Here is a 16,304-nt window from a genome sequence, read left to right on the forward strand (position 1 = left end):
TATACAGGTGATGTCACTACTGCCAGAGAAAAGTCCCCTTTAGAAAAGTCCAAAGTTGTAATTTTTTTTTTTTTGATTTTTGGGTCAGACCCGGCAGCATTCAGGGATTCCTCCTGGCTCTACACTCAGAAATCGCTCCTGGCAGGCTCGGGGGACCATATGGGATGCCGGGATTCGAACCACCATCCTTTTGCATGCAAGGCAAATGCCCTACTTCCATGCTATCTCTCCGGCCCCCAAAGTTGTAATTTTCAATAGAAATTTCCATACATTTGACCATAAATATTAATAAATATAATTCTGTCTTCTGATAGGTAAGTTACTATTTCTTTCAGTTCACAGATTAGATGGGTAAAGACTAATAAATTATGGTATAACTTAGAATTTAACAGCAAATTTTGAAGTATAATGAGACATAAACATATCTTATAGCAACTTTTCTTAAACAGGAAATCAAGGCTAGGTAAACTAAATCTATAACCAAGCCTGGGAATTAAAATTTTAAAAATTTGTAATGATCCAAAACAGGACTTGAGAGATAACAAAAGCAGGCAAGGCACTTGCCTTGCATACAGCCAACCCAGATTCAGCCCCTGACACCACATATGGACCTGAGCTGCTCCAGGACTGATCCCTGAGCACCGAGCCAAGGGTAAGTTCTGAGCACTACCAGTGTGGCCTGAAACAAACAAATAAAATCCCAAAACAGGGCTGGAACAATAGATAGTGCAAGAGGTAAGGTGCTTGCTCTGTTCTAGGCCAATCCATTTTCAATCTTTGGCATTCCATATGGTTCCCCAAGCACCACCAGTCATTCCTGAGTGCAGAGCCAGGAGTAACCTCTAAGCACTGCCAGATGTGGCCCCCAAACAAAACAAAACAAAACAAAATCCAAACCAGTATAAACATGTTTTAGATACTTATTTTGCTTTTGTTTTTGGTCACACCTGGAGGTGCTCAGGGATTACTCCTGGCTCTGCACTCAGAAGTCGCTTTGGGCTGGCAAGGGGGGTGTGGAGGGGACAGGACCATATGGAACTCTGAGATTTGAACCACTTCTGTTCAAATCAGCTGTGCGCAAGGCAAATGCCCTACTGCTGTGCTCTCTCTCTGGCCCCTAGATACCTACTCTGGATCAGTGTTTCCCAACATGATGATATTACCTATCTGGGGTGGGGTTGGGGATGTACAGGAGTAGCCAGGGGTATTGTAGTAATGGGTGGATGTTTCCTTTTTGTTGACTTATAAAAAGGTAGATGTCGTGGGGCACTGAGTTATTTTTTGTAAAGGGGGAAATAGGCCAATAAGTATGGGAACCTATTACAAAACAAAATCCATAAGTTAAAATAATGTGGGTTTTTTGTATTTGAACTTATTTTCATGAGTAAGCTAATGTCAAGTTAGGCTCCTTTCATTTCTGAGGTAATCTTAATATGATGCATTTCTAGCAAATGTAGGTCAGAAGGCTGTCAGCAGCAGCTTATATGAATATTTCATATTTTTCCTTCTCCTGCTCTTTTTTTCTATCCTTTCCTACGTTGTCCCAGTTAATTAGCAAATTGGGGAAGAAATTTGAATTCAAAGAAATCCAGTTCTATGGGTTAGACAGTGTTATTCAACCACTGATCTACAAATTGGTGCTTGACACAAGTGCAGAAATATTGGAAACACTGGTCTGCTCCCTTGGTTAAAACTGCTGGTTCATGGACCAGTATACACAATATGCAGAAGATACTGGCCCACAGATATCAAAGGGCTGAAGATGTTGGTCTAGATTGGTGTTTCACAAAGTGATCGATACCTGCCTCCTGAGGGTGCAGGAATAATCAAAGGAGGGGTGATAGTAACCTTGTGTGTAACTCAGGGGAAGTACTTTCTGTTTGTATAAAATGGCAGACTTAATAGGGGTGTGCTGTGTAATTTTTTTCTGCAAAGGGGCTGGTATTCTGAGTAAATATGGAAAGCTCTTGTCTAGATGTGAATGTGCTCTTTCTATTTTTGGAGGTGCTCAGGGGCTATTCCTGACCTTAGTGCTTAGGAATGACTCCTAGCAGTGCTCCTATTGTGGCTTCCACAGTAGTGGTATTCAAGGCAAGTGTGATTACTTTTTGGGTCCTGATTCATATTCTTGTTGTTTGTTTTTGGGTTACACCTGGCAGTGCTCAGGAGTTACTCCTGGCTCTGTGCTCAGAAGTCACTCCTGGCACGCTCAGGGGACCACACAGGATGCCTGGATTTGAACCTGGGTTGGCTGTATGCAAGACAAATACCTTACCACTGAGCTATCGCTCCGGCCCCTGATTTAGATTCTTTTAAGCAATTATTTGAAGGCCTTGATGAGCCCCTTCAGCTCTCTAGGCACAGCTAATTCCCCGGAATTATTGAAAGAAGAGAGAAGAGTAAGGGAAGAATATTTACTAAGTACTAGTATTTGACCTAGGCATTGCACAAGGCAACATGGTACAAGGCATTGGAAACATGAGTTCCATCCATCATGTAGATGATGAGATACTCATCAGAATAATTCAGCTTCCACAGTGTCTATGTGCAAGGCCTATTTCCCCCCTTGGGCTTAGGTGACATTACCCAGATTTTGCATGGGAACCATAGCAGCGGCCTCCTGTGGCGACACACATTCATTCAGGTCTCCGTTGAAAGGGGTCACCACACTGTCTCCTCTTCTTTGCTGCATTTTCTCTAGCAGCTTGTCTAGATCGTCGCCTATCAACCACATAATAAAGTGAAGATTAGATTACAAAGAAAGGTGTTCATAGTCATCTCAGCCAGATTCTTACCCAGACTTGATGTTTCCAGAGTTTCAAGTCTCGGCCTTACAGCAATGTCTCCATAGGTAGAGCTACACTTATTTGTACTGTGCTTACAATTTATACACTTTCACATACTGTATCTTTCTTGACTAGCCCAGCATAATAATCAAAGCAGGCACTATACAATCATTATTTTTCCATTTAACTTTAGAAAATGAAAAACCCAGGGAGAGAGTGTTGTCTAAGGTCAGCTCAGTGGCTGAGCTGAGGCTTCCAATCTCGACAGAAAGATAATACTCAGCATAGACCAGGGTCAGCTGGGAGGCATATGCTCCACACTCATCTCCTTGACAGGCTAAGATTTAAAAATCTGAAAATCATGCAGCTAGGGTTTGGCAGTGTTGCTCCACCACTCACCTAATGATGTGGTTTTAAAATGTGATGCCAGGAAACTGACCTTTCCAGTGATGAGCTCATAACTAATTTCTTTCAAAAACTCACTTGTGGTAAGCATGCTCTCTGCCAGCGCTCTGGACTGATGCTGACCTGCAGAACAGATGGAGAGGAGAGTATGTGCCAGTGAACAAATGTTCACCGGGACATGATTTATAACAGCAAAAACGGGACGAAACCAAACTGTAGAGCTGTTGGGACCTGATTAAGTAAACAGGGGCCGGGGAGATAGCTTAGAGGGCTTGTGTGCATGTCTGGCATGCTTGGAGACTTGGATCTGATTCGATACAGTGTGACTCCCAAACACCAGGGTAGCCTTGGTGATCCCCAGCATACTGGGAAGCCCATCCACATCAAACAAGACAATAAACAAAAGAAAAATAAGGTTTTTAAAATAGACTATGTATTGCAGAGCATTTGAAATGATACTTTCAAACAAAACATGATTAAAATGTGATCAAGGGGAGGAATGCCATACTGCATGTTTTTATTGAAAATTGCCATTAGTGCGTTGAAAGACTAGAGAAGAACATTAAAAAATTAAAATTTAAAGGAGGGGCTGTTGTATATGAAAACATTTCCATAAGATTTTTCTTTGCCTGTTGTCCCACCTTGACCTTCCAGGTGGGGGCGCTGTTGAGAGCGGAATAAATAGTTTGGGAGCGAGGTGTTGGGGGGGGGTCTTTTGGGAGAGTTTGCTGGTTGGCTCCACGTGTTTTTTGGAGCTGGGTGGCTCCAAGGGGCCAGAGTGATAGTACGGTGGGTAGAGTGTTTGCTCTTCATGCAGCCGACCTGGTATCCCATATGATCTTGTAAGCACTGGCAGGAGTGATTTCTGAGTGCATAGCCAGGAGTAACCCCTGAGCATCACAGTGTGTGGCCAAAAACAAAGTAAAGGATAAAGTTTTGCAAGGTTGGTAGAAATATCTGTCTTAAAAATATAAGCTGATTTTTGTTAAATTGAGTTTTGCAAAGCTATTAATAACTGTATTACATTTGTGTGTGTTTGAGTGCATGTACCCCTCATCTGGTGGTGCTCATGTGTGTGTGTGTGTGTGTGTGTGTGTGTGTGCATGTGTGAGTGTGTGTGGCCCTCCTCTGGTGGTGCTCAGGTGTTACTCCTGGTTCTGCACTCAGAAATTATGCCTGGTGGGTTCAGAGGACTATACAAGATGCTGGGGAATCAAACCTGGGTTGGCCATGTGCAGGACAAATGCCCTACCTTCTGTACTATCACTCTGCATCACATTTTTTTTTTTTTTTGCTGAGGTTCCCTGAAAGAGCCAGACGAGCAAGCAGGGTTTTGCCAAATTGAGAAGGTTTAACTTCTGGTTGGAAGGAGATTCATTTGAGAGAGAGAAAAAGCAACTAATCCAAACTGCTACTCAGAATATTGCCTCATAGAAAATTAGTACAGCTAACAAAAATATATTTTGTAATGTGACATCTTTCTGAAACTTCTCTTTAGGGTCAATGTTATAATTTTAAATAACTTTGGTGAGGAGGTAAACAGAAGCTGAATTTCTGCCAAATTTGATTAACTGGCTTAGACCACCTGTGGTAATGACTTTATCACATGCTAGAGTTCTTAATTTTTCCAAAACCTTTTAAGGACAAAAGTTACATGAGATAAGGGTATCTGTTACTAGGCAATGCTTTGAAATAATGCTCCCATAGCCAGCTGACAGGGACATCAGCCAAACTAGGGACGATGAAAACCTGATCTCTAAGGAGAAAAGAAAAAGTTAAAATTAGGAGGAAGAATTCAGGTTGGAGCAGTAACATCCACAGATTGATTATAGAGATGTCTGAGACACTTAATAAATATTTTTAAGTGGAAAGCTGAGTGAATGAATAAATTTAAAAACAACAAGAATGATTACTCACCCAATACTACCACACAAAATTCATTCCCTCTGATTTTTGATGCACAAATTGCCACAACATAATCTGGGAGCCTTTGATAGTGTCTCATTTCACTGAGAGTCCTCAATGTTTCTGAAATGCCCTCTGCCAAAGAGTTCTGAGTCACAATCACGTGAACCAAGTCTTGAGACACACTGGCAATTAATCTCGCAAGCCAGGGGAGTTGTCCTGGGGACACGGGTGCACACTGCGCACCCATCTGCAGGGCTCGCTCTCTCAGAGTAAATTCCTGCATCGCTTTCAGCATGACTTGCTCAAATTCTTCCCTGAGAGGTATATGATCAGGACCTACATGGAAGAGAATTACTTTAAAAAGTCACATTTCACTGGCAAAGAGATGGGACACTGTATGACTGAATCAATGAACAACCATGAACTTTGTAACTTTGTTATCTCACAGTGATTCCATTAAAATTTTATTTAAAATAGGAGGCCGGAGTGATAGCACAGCAGTAGGGCATTTGCCTTTCACGTGGCTGATCCAGGACCGACCTCAGTTTGATCCCAGAAGTCCCGTATAGTCCCCCAAGCCAGGAGCGATTTCATATTTTTTGTGGGCGGGCACACCCGTTGATGCTCAGGGTTTACTCCTGGCTATACACTCAGAAATTGTTCCTGGCTTGGGGGACCATATGGGATGCTGGGGGATTGAACCAACGTCGGTCCTAGGCTAGCGCAGGCAAGGCAGACGCCTTACCTTTAGTGCCACCGCCTTGGCCCCCAGGAGCGATTTCTGAGTGCATAGCCAGGAGTAACCCCTGAACACCAGGTGTGGCTCAAAAACAAAAAACCAATTTTTTAATTTAAAATAAGTCATATCTAGAAACACACACCCCACTTTTAAATCCACTATGTTCCAATGGGAAATTAGCTCCTTTCCTAGTATAGAGCCCCACTAACTGTTTTCCATTATGAAATGACCTCTTCTCTTTCTGCCTCAGCATTCAAAACAAAAAACTCAGTCTTCTGTTTTTTTAAAAGGGGCTAAATTCACAAACTCTCAATTTCATTGAAAACCCGGGGAAATGGCCATTGCAGGCTTCCTTCCTTCCTTCCTTCCTTCCTTCCTTCCTTCCTTCCTTCCTTCCTTCCTTCCTTCCTTCCTTCCTTCCTTCCTTCCTTCCTTCCTTCCTCCCTCCCTCCCTCCCTCCCTTCCCTTCCTTCCTTCCTTCCTTCCTCCCTCCCTCCCTCCCTCCTTCCTCCCTCCCTCCCTCCTTCCTTCTTTCCTTCCTTCCTTCCTTCCTTCCTTCCTTCCTTCCTTCCTTCCTTCCTTCCTTCCTTCCTTCCTTCCTTCCTTCCTTCCTTCCTTCCTTCCTTCCTTCCTTCCTTCCTTCCTTCCTTCCTCCTTCCCTCCCCCCCTCCCATACCCAGCATTTACTCCCAGTTCTACACTCAGTTATCACTCCAGGAGTGATAACTGATAATCAGGGGAACCAATGAGATGTTGGGATAGAACCTGGGTCAGCCTGCGTGCAAAGCAAGTGCCCTATCCATTGTGTTATCATTCTGGCCTCCTCATTTCTTGACCTGTTATTCTTGGCATGATGGAAATAGTCACATGAATGAACATGGCGAGAAGCCAATAAACCTATTGGTATATAATCAATTTTATTTTATTTTATTTTTGTTTTGGGTCACACCTGGTGGTGCTCAGGCATTATTTCTGGCTCTGTGCTCAGAAATTACTCCTAGCAGGCATAGGGGATTATATGGGATGCTGGGAATCAAACTTGGGTCTGCCACATGCAAGGTAATGCCTAATCGCTATGCTATCTCTCCAGTCTCTATAATCAATTTAAATACTTATTTCTTATTTTATTCATTTATAGGTACTTGGAAAAACATTTTAATAAATATCTCTATATCTACTTTTTAGAAGACTGTCTAAAAGAAAATTAGGTGACATTATTTCTCAATTCCAACTTATGTTTAGGTATTTCCCCCAGATAGGGAATGCTCTCAACATTTAGTTTTCTTCCAGAATTCTCACTTGTTAAGCATGGCATCTCACTCATGGCTGTGGCTAAGGTGAGGCTAATATGAGTGATCTGTGGCCTCTGATGTTGAGGGAACATTGTTTCTCTTATTCTCTTTTAAAAACTCAGTCTTCAGAACAAAAAACATTAAATCAGAGTTTGGCATCCAAGTGAAACAAGTTTGTGACATTACATTCAGTTTAGCCTCAGGCTATACTCCTGTTCAGAGTCATTTCTTTTTTGTTCTGCTCTGTGAATGTTAGGTTTGATGCTCACGAACAGACATACACTCCTCAGTGTCTGTGATCTGAGATCAAACAATAGTCTCTGTCCTGGGGATGAAAGTCTTGCATGAAAAATTAAGGGACGTGGGAGTAGATCTCTGTATAGGAATGAGGGATTTCTAATGAGCCAGACATTTCTTTCCTTCAATAGGGATTTAAGTGTCTTTTCTTACTCCTGCCCACCTACTCTAGGAAAGAGAAAATTAGTCCTAGTTTCAGGATAAGAAAAATTAAATACACATCTTAAAAGCGAACTATCTGATAGAAAGAAATTAGAGTAATTTAGAGAGCAGAGAAAGATAGGAAAGTGAAATCTACATGGACTTTCCTCCCTCCTACACACAGGGAAAGAAGGCAAAGAAATAAAAACTCACTTTGTGCTTATGTTTTCTAAATGAGCCCTAATAACTTGCTGGAGTAAAGGGGAGACATTTTTGTTATTTGAAACCCACCAGAGTCTTTAGTTTTATCTGATTGGTATTTTGATTGGTATGTAGACTACTGTATAAGTGTGGCTACTAGCACACACTTACATAAGTAGTCTGAAAATGAATCAATTTGTACTATCAGATATTGGAAGATGGTTCTCTATTTATTTAGGGCCACACCTAAATATTTAGCTGGTGGTGCTCAGGGCTTACTCCTGGTGGACCCAAGGGCCATACAGGATACAAGGTATAGAACCTAAATAGACAGGATGCAAAGCAAGATTTTTACTATCTCTTTAGCCCAATGGTTGCCTAAAGGATCTGAGCAAACAATAGCTCAAATGCATGTGGTCTTTATCTCCTTATTTCTCTCACAGACAAACTAAAACTCAGAGGCTAGGTAACAGATGTGTCCATAAAACTCCAAACCATAGTGGAATAACAGTTTGTGGGCCCGGAGAGATAGCACAGCGGTTTTTGCCTTGCAAGCAGCCGATCCAGGAGCAAAGGTGGTTGGTTTGAATCCTGGTGTCCCATATGGTCCCCCGTGCCTGCCAGGAGCTATTTCTGAGCAGACAGCCAGGTGTAACCCCTGAGCACCTCCGAGTGTGACCCAAAAAAACAAAAAACAGTTTGTGAAGCAGCAAAAGTTAATTCCAATATTAACATTGTTAAGAAAGTGAAATAGGGGCCAGCAAGGTGGCGCTAGAGGTAAAGTGTCTGCTTTGCAAGCGCTAGCCAATGAAGGACTGAGGTTTGATCCCCGGCGTCCGATATGGTCCCCCCAAGCCAGGGGCAATTTCTGAGCACTTAGCCAGAAGTAACCCCTGAGCATCAAACGGGTGTGGCCCGAAAAACCAAAAAAAAAAAAAAAAAAAAAGTGAAATAGTCAAACATGCTCAAAGAACTTTCTGTTGTCTTAAAACTTAATTTTGTAGAGATATGACCTGATTACTATTAGAAATTGAGAAATGGGGACCGAGAAGGTGGCACTAGAGGTAAGGTGTCTGCTTTGCAAGTGCTAGTGTAGGACATAGTGTAGGCCCCATACGGTCCCCCAAGCCAGGGGCGATTTCTGAGCGCATAGCCAGGAGTAACCCCTGAGCGTCAAATGGGTGTGGCCCAAAAACCAAAAAAAAAAAAGAAATTGAGAAATGGAGAAGAATGTATCACAGTTTAAATGAGATAGTAAAATTGTTCCAATAACCTTCCATTATTTTTCATTCTCTGCCTTTACATCTAAATTGCAGAAACCTTTTCTCTACTTTTGCAAGCCTGATAAGAGTAATTTTTCTTTTTGAGTGCTGACCTGCAGTAACTAAGATCTGATGGCTTTTTAGATACAGCCACCTTAATCGGAAAAGAAAAGATCCTAAGAATCTCTGGACTGGCTGATTTCATTATCTACTTCAAAAGATTTTCAGATTGTGAAATAACAGAGTATTTTTTTTTAGTGCCTATAGTGAAGAGTGCCTGTTCATTTGAAAGCATCTCATTTTTATCTGTCCTGCTGCTATCTCTAGGAAAGTGAATCACTAGATTGTAGCCATTAGACCTGTCTTTCTAGACATTTGAATTCATTCTTCTAAATTTTTATAATCTATAGCCAAAAATTCTGACAGTCTATCTATACTAGTATTTCTATAATCCCCATCAAATTTATTGCCTTCTTTAAAATGCCAGAAGGCTGGGGCCGGAGAGATAGCATGGAGGTAAGGCGTTTGCCTTGCATGCAGAAGGTCATTGGTTTGAATCCCGGCATCCCATATGGTCCCCCGAGCCTGCCAGGAGCAATTTCTGAGCCTGTAGCCAGGAGTAATCCCTGAGCGCTTGCCGGGTGTGTTCCAAAAACCAAAATAAATAAATACATAAATAAACAAACAAATAAATAAAATAAATAAAAAATAAAATAGTGCTCACTTCGGCAGCATATATACTAAAATTGGAAAAAAATAAAATAAAATGCCAGAAGGCAATATTTTTTTTCAAGGACAGTAGAATTAGTGTCTGAGAAGCAGAGGAGTTCTAATTTACAAAATTCAGATTCAATATAAACTTTTTGGATCAGGGACATGGCTTGAGTAGTAGAGCATATACCTAGCAAGAGGCCCTGAGTTGATCCTGGACCATACCAGCCCCTTAACCCTAGCACTGTGCTTGGTTTTGGTGGCCCCTGAGTACCAAACAAAGTGGTCCATTCCTCAGTAACACCGGGTCTAGCTCCTATAAAACTAAACTGTTCATGTTGCACAGTAAGTGACATAACTAACTACCTCCCTAGGGATCCTGTGGGGCAGAAAAAACTTATGCAAATAGATGAAGATTTTCTACTTTTTTAAAAGATAAGAATTTTTAGTAATTTATTTTTGTTTTTGTTTTTGTTTTTTGTTTTTGGGCCACACCCAGCGGTGCTCAGGGGTTACTCCTGGCTGTCTGCTCAGAAATTGCTCCTGGCAGGCACGGGGGACCATATGGGACACCAGGATTCGAACCAACCACCTTAGGTCCTGGATCGGCTGCTTGCAAGGCAAACACCGCTGTGCTATCTCTCCGGGCCCAGTGATTTATTTTTAAATTACTTTATTTAAACACCATAGTTACAAGGCTGTCATAATACTTTTTTTCCCCCACAGATATCAAGTTGTTCATGATTGTGTTTCAGTCATGCAGTCATACACCCTTCACCAGTGAACATTTCCCACCACTAGTGTCTCTAGTGTCCCTGCCTAGTATCCATCTACCCTTCCACCTGCGTGCCTCTGGGGCTTCTCTCTCTCTCTCTCTCTCTCTCTCTCTCTCTCTCTCTGTCTCTCTCTGTCTCTCTCTGTCTCTCTCTGTCTCTCTCTCTCTCTCTCTCTCATTGTCAGCCTATCACTTTATCTCCTTTCAGCACTCAGTTCTTTCTTGTCCAGAGCTTTTAGTGATTTAAACAAAGGTTTTATCTTTTTTTTCTTTTTTTCGTTAAAGGTTTTATCTTTGATCATTTAGTTAATTTAATTAATTTGGGCTTTCTTTTTAAAATAAAAAACATGCTATGCAGATTGTCTATATTTACTGTAATTTACTGTAAATGCATCAAACATGAGGATGTTTGATCCTGAAAGCACTAGGGCTTTGGTTTTAGATACTGGAACAGAGTTAAGTCAGTACACAGCAGTTAAAACTACTACTTGGGAGTCAACTACTCTAAATAGTAGTGTGCATGGCTAGGGGTTAATTCCTGGCACCAAAATATCTCTCCAGCAGTGTCAGGTGCAACCCTAGATGCCTCCCTAGCACCACTGAAGTGGCCTGGGTATCCCTGCCACCAATTGAGCCTGAGTAGAATTTAATCCTTGGGTCCCTGCACTGAATTGCTAAACTGATTTGCAGGCAACTGGGACCTGCAATCCCTGACTACTGTGCCCCCTAAATAAATAAATAAATAAATAAATGAATAAATAAATAAATAAATAAATAAATAAAATGATAACATGAAATGAGGTGTAGACACCGGATTTTCATAATTTTATCAGCTACTAGTCAGCATGCTTAGTAAGTTACAGGTCCATCACGAACAGAGCTCACGAAGCTCTACAAATTCCAAAAGTGCATGTGAAAGCAGGCATTGAGGTGTTCAGGAACCAAAGTTCAGTGCTAGCTGATGCCCTAAGGAGGAATCTGACCTGCCAAAGCTTTCTTCCCCAACCACTAAGAATTGTTAGCACAACGCTTTCATTATTTAATACCAAAGTACTTCCAAACATTAAAAAAAAAATCACCACAAATAACAGTTTAAGTTATTCCTCTAAAATTCTATGAGACGATAAATCATTACTAAATCAATAAAAATAAATGAATAGAATATGCTACATAGGGGAAAATCAAATTTTCAGATAAAATTTTTATGTGTAATTTTACATTTTCCTAAGTAAATCAATGGCTGGAAGTCCTGGAGTGAGTGTATAATTAATATGCATATTAGATAGCCCACTGTAGTTTGCAAAATAAAGGACATTGTAAATGTAAATGATAATGTAAATGATACTGAGCCTCTGTAGTATTGTCAGGGCACCTGCATATGCCCCCAGCTAGTTCCTCAATAGAGGAAGAAAAGGGTTCGTGACCTCAGTGTCCCCCTTGCCCTACAGCCTAGAGAACCTTACAGGCAATTACAGTGAGGGAAAGCATGATCTGACCATGCCATAGGGATGTGCCAGAAGATTTTTAAATGGTTGTAGGAGTGTAAATAAACAACAAAACAATAGTAATTAATTAAAAATAATAAAACAGTAATAAAAAATAAGGTAATGGTTATATCTGATGAACTATTCGAAAGGTGTCTCCCCAGGGCCCAGTCCTCTTGAAGTTCTAAAAGCGATCTAAATTTGGAGACCTGGGCAGTAGGTGGCGCTATTTATCTCTTGTACGACTCAGAAACTCAAAGATTGAGGGAAGGAAAGGAAGATGGGAGGACGAGTGGAGGTGGGGGATGGGGAAAGAGACAAGTGGAGGAAAGGAAAAAAAGCATGGGGAAAAATCAGAATAAGGTGGAAAGAAAATGAATGTTAGGAGTGAAAAAGGCAGAGTAAGAAAAGCAGATACATTTAAGAAAGTGGGGAAACAAAAAAATGTATGCTATGAAAAAGAACGATTTTCACCCAACAAAATTTAGTGAAAATAGCTTACCCAATCTCACAAGGTACTGTATTGTCAGGAGAATCATATTTTCCACACTCAAGAGCTGGCTACCAGTCAATCCTAATTGTTCCAAATCTTTGTTTTGCAACTGTGGAATCTTGTAGCAATTTACCAGCAGAGGACTCACAACAATGTCTCCAACATTTCCATAGAAATAGGGTAAAGTGCCATAGCCTGCCCAATAGAATAAAGGTCAGGAAAGGTCAACATTTTTGATCTTCAACCAGGTATTCTAGCTTAACTAGGTTCAAAGAGGCAAAACAAAGTTCCCTAATCTCAGAGATGACTACTGAACAAAGTACTCAGATGTCAATGCAAGTGTTACAGCTGGTTACTCCAATTTTGTTGTTATTAGATCACACCTAAAAGTGCAGGGATTATTCCTGGCTCTATATTCAATAAGAACTCCTCGAAGTGCCTGGGGGACAATATGGGATGCCGGGAACTGAACCCCAGTTGATCACAAGCAAGGCAAGCATTCTACTTGATGTACTATTGCTCTGACTCAACTCTGACTTTTTTTTTGGGGGGGGGGTCACACCTGGCAGTGTTCAGGGGTCACTCCTGGCTCTATGCTCAGGAATCGCCCCTGGCAGGCACGGGGGACCATATGGGATGCCGGGATTTGAACCACCGTCCTTTTGAACGCAAAGCAAAAGCCTTACCTCCGTGCTATCTCTCTGGCCCCCAACTCTGACATTATTAAACCAGAAGAACAGGAAAGAAAGTATTCAAATTATATTGTCATTGGGTTCCACAGAAGGAAGATATCACTACAACATCTCTGCCATTGGTGACTGGATTGATGGATCTTTCTGAAATGAGCTGTATTCTTTAAACCAACTGTGACAAAATGTTTTTTGTTCATTGGCTAAAAGGACTGGTCTGGCTTTCCAAAAGCAGGGTTCCAGTGCAGCAACAGACTGTCCATTCTCTAGCACACACCCAGGAGCTATGTGTAATCATTACAATTCACATATGTTAACTGCTCTCTTCCCCCAATGAATGACCCTCTGACATCACTATAATAAAAATCTCAAAGAAAAGGGAGAAAATATTAACAGCAGCAACTGGGGCTAGATATATAGTATAGTGGGTAAGGTGCTTGTTTGACTTGCACATAGCTGTCCCAGGTTTGACTACATCCCATATGGTCCACTGGGACCTCTAGGAAGCCAGGAATGACTCCTGAGTGCAGAGCCAGGAGTAACTCTTGAGCACTGTCAGGTGTGGCCCAGAATAAACCCAAACAATTAACAACAGTTCCCAGCATTGCTGGGAATGGTCCCTGAACGGTACAATGGGAATGGCCCCCCAGCAATGCTGGGTGTGGCTCAAGAAATAAAAAAAAAAACTTAAAAGAATGTATTTTCTGATAACATTCCTTGTTCAAACAAGGTCAAAAGAGAAACGACATCACATTTCATTCCTGATATTTCCTTTTAAAACATCTTTTTTAAGGGGCCTGAGCGAGCAATTGCACAGTGGTAGGGTGTTTGCCTTGCACGATGCTGATCTGAGACAGACCCGGGATTGATCCCGGTATCCCATATGGTCTCCTGAGCCTGCCAGGAGTGATTTCTGAGTGCAAAGCCAGGAGTAACCCCTGGGCACCCCCCCAAAAAAAAATCCACCACCACCAACAAAACTTTTTAAGATTGTACTCATCAATTGCAAATAAAAAGCACATCTCTAGCTCTTTTAACTAATTTTTTAACATTTTATTTCTAAATGTGAGGAAAATAACCTCAAGTTATCTTACTAGATGAGACAAAGACATGCTAAAAACATGTCATTTTGGTTGTGTGGTAAAGATAACAGTCTCTTTGTCTTTTTAAAAGGCACACACCAAAGTGTCTCCATAGACAGTAGGCTTAGTTTGCACCATGCTCCAATGCTCATTAAGAACTTGCTGATCATAAGGAATTTGAACAATTGAACAACCAGGATTCTGGCAGGTATTGGAGATGTGGAGAGGACTGCCTGATAAAGGACTTATTTCAAAGCAAAACCACCCATATCAGTAGGCTCAATCCAACCACAAGAATCAGATAACATTTAACAGAGATGAACCAGAGACTATGTGAGGCTTAAACCCCTCACAGATAGTACAGTGGGTTCTATCTGTGGTTTAGTTTAGAAGAATATTTCTCAGTCTTTTCCAACTGTGGTCCCCTTCCAACTGTGTTTTCTTTAATCCCACTGTTTTACTAGTTAACTCCCACAGTTATGCACCATCCCCCCATTTAGGCAATTTTCATTTGTGTTATATCATGGTTTATAAATACTGGTTTCTACTTAACTAGAAAGTTAAGTAGGCAGTCTCCTCTTGAAGTGAGTTCAAATAAGGGTACCTGATGTGGGTATAAAAGATACTAAGTTTTAGAATCCTGAGATTCTTTGGTGTCTATACTTTTATTTATAGACAACTTAGAAAAAGATTCATGCCCATCAAGGATACTGATGATAGCTTAGAGCTTAGAAAGACACACTCTTTATTTACAGATATGCAATTATTCTCCATGGTTCAGATCTGCAGTTATGGGCCCTGACTCTTGGTTCTTCTGGGTGGGACTGTGAGCTGGTTCTGTTCGATCCCTTTTCTTGTAGTTTGGCTCCCTTGAAATGGAATATCCTCTCTCTTACCTCATCCACTCTTACCAATCCTCTGGGACCTAGAAGAAATATCACCTCTGAGAAGTCTTTTTAGACCTCTTCCAGGCAGAATTATATTCCCTCTTCTCTCAGATTCTGTGATTCTCAGCTCTATTACCAGAGTTTTGTGACTGCTATAAACATGGAGGAGTGAGCCATTAAACAGCTGCCTCGTTTTAATTCTAATTTCTATTCACATATTGAATATACCATGAAGGACTTACCCAATAAAAGCTAAAAGAATCAGTATGTGGATCAATGGATACATCCATAAACATAGTGTGAAATGATGAATCATTTCCTAGATTCCTGTGGACATAGGCAATTTGGAATTCCTAAGACTTACCTATCAGAATTACTGGTCTGACTCCTGAGTTACTCAGCAGATTTTCAGGAACAATTACAATTTCCCCTGCAGGAATGGGCCGAGGTTGTAAAATTCCAGTTAATGAAGTCTGTGAAGCTGGGGTAGATAAAAGGGACTCTGAAAAAAAAAGTTGTTTGGCAAAAAGTATTAACCATGATTGTTAAAAATAAAGTGCAGTTGAAATCAATGCAGGTGTAATCATTTTAAAAACATAAAAAAGAAGTATATGTTCTGTTGTTTTTTAAATGAAGGTATTTCATAGTTATTGTACAAAATTAGAATTGAGAAAAGAAAAATCAATTACAATTACATTACAAAGATAAGTATTTTTTAGCATTCTGATAGTTTTTCATTCTAGTTGGTTTTTTTTTTTTTTTTTTTTTTTTTAACGATCATCAATGGCAAAAGGCAGCCACAGAAGCAGGCTTCACGCTCAGGAGAGGACGCTCTGACTCCTCCTCGTGGGTCTAGTTGGTTTTTTTTTACATCAATTATTTGAATTATGTTTTGTAATTTATCTCTCCCACTTCACCCAGTGCCACACTCTTAGATTATCAAGGCACAGCTGCTCATTATAGAAAGAGTACAAAGTAGAGAAAGATGTGAAGAAGCAGCACATGACTAGTCAGTACTACCCAGAGACAGCAGAGTAACATAGTGACACAATTCTTGTATATAGCATTTCTATGTAATCAGTGAAAAGATTTAAATAAAACTTCCTTCTTTTTTTCTTCACATGTATTAGTTTACAAAAATGCCTTCACTTT

At 40.8% G+C, this 16,304-nt stretch overlaps 2 protein-coding genes across 2 annotated transcripts in view; one reads left to right on the forward strand and one right to left on the reverse strand.

The window, feature by feature from the left end:
• ROCK1 (Rho associated coiled-coil containing protein kinase 1) overlaps window positions 1-16,304 on the forward strand; it is a 647,994-nt gene that overhangs the window by 118,703 nt on the left and 512,987 nt on the right. The gene's annotated exons all lie outside the window — the stretch shown is intronic.
• GREB1L (GREB1 like retinoic acid receptor coactivator) overlaps window positions 1-16,304 on the reverse strand; it is a 147,546-nt gene that overhangs the window by 64,115 nt on the left and 67,127 nt on the right. The window contains exons 9-13 of the mRNA XM_049770188.1: window positions 15,517-15,654; window positions 12,504-12,689; window positions 5,109-5,435; window positions 3,186-3,314; window positions 2,587-2,721 (exon numbers count right to left, since the gene is read on the reverse strand). Coding sequence (XP_049626145.1) covers window positions 2,587-2,721; window positions 3,186-3,314; window positions 5,109-5,435; window positions 12,504-12,689; window positions 15,517-15,654 — 915 coding nt within the window. The remainder of the gene's footprint in view (window positions 1-2,586; window positions 2,722-3,185; window positions 3,315-5,108; window positions 5,436-12,503; window positions 12,690-15,516; window positions 15,655-16,304) is intronic.

Source organism: Suncus etruscus, chromosome 3, assembly GCF_024139225.1.
Source record: "Suncus etruscus isolate mSunEtr1 chromosome 3, mSunEtr1.pri.cur, whole genome shotgun sequence".
NCBI lineage: Eukaryota > Metazoa > Chordata > Mammalia > Eulipotyphla > Soricidae > Suncus > Suncus etruscus.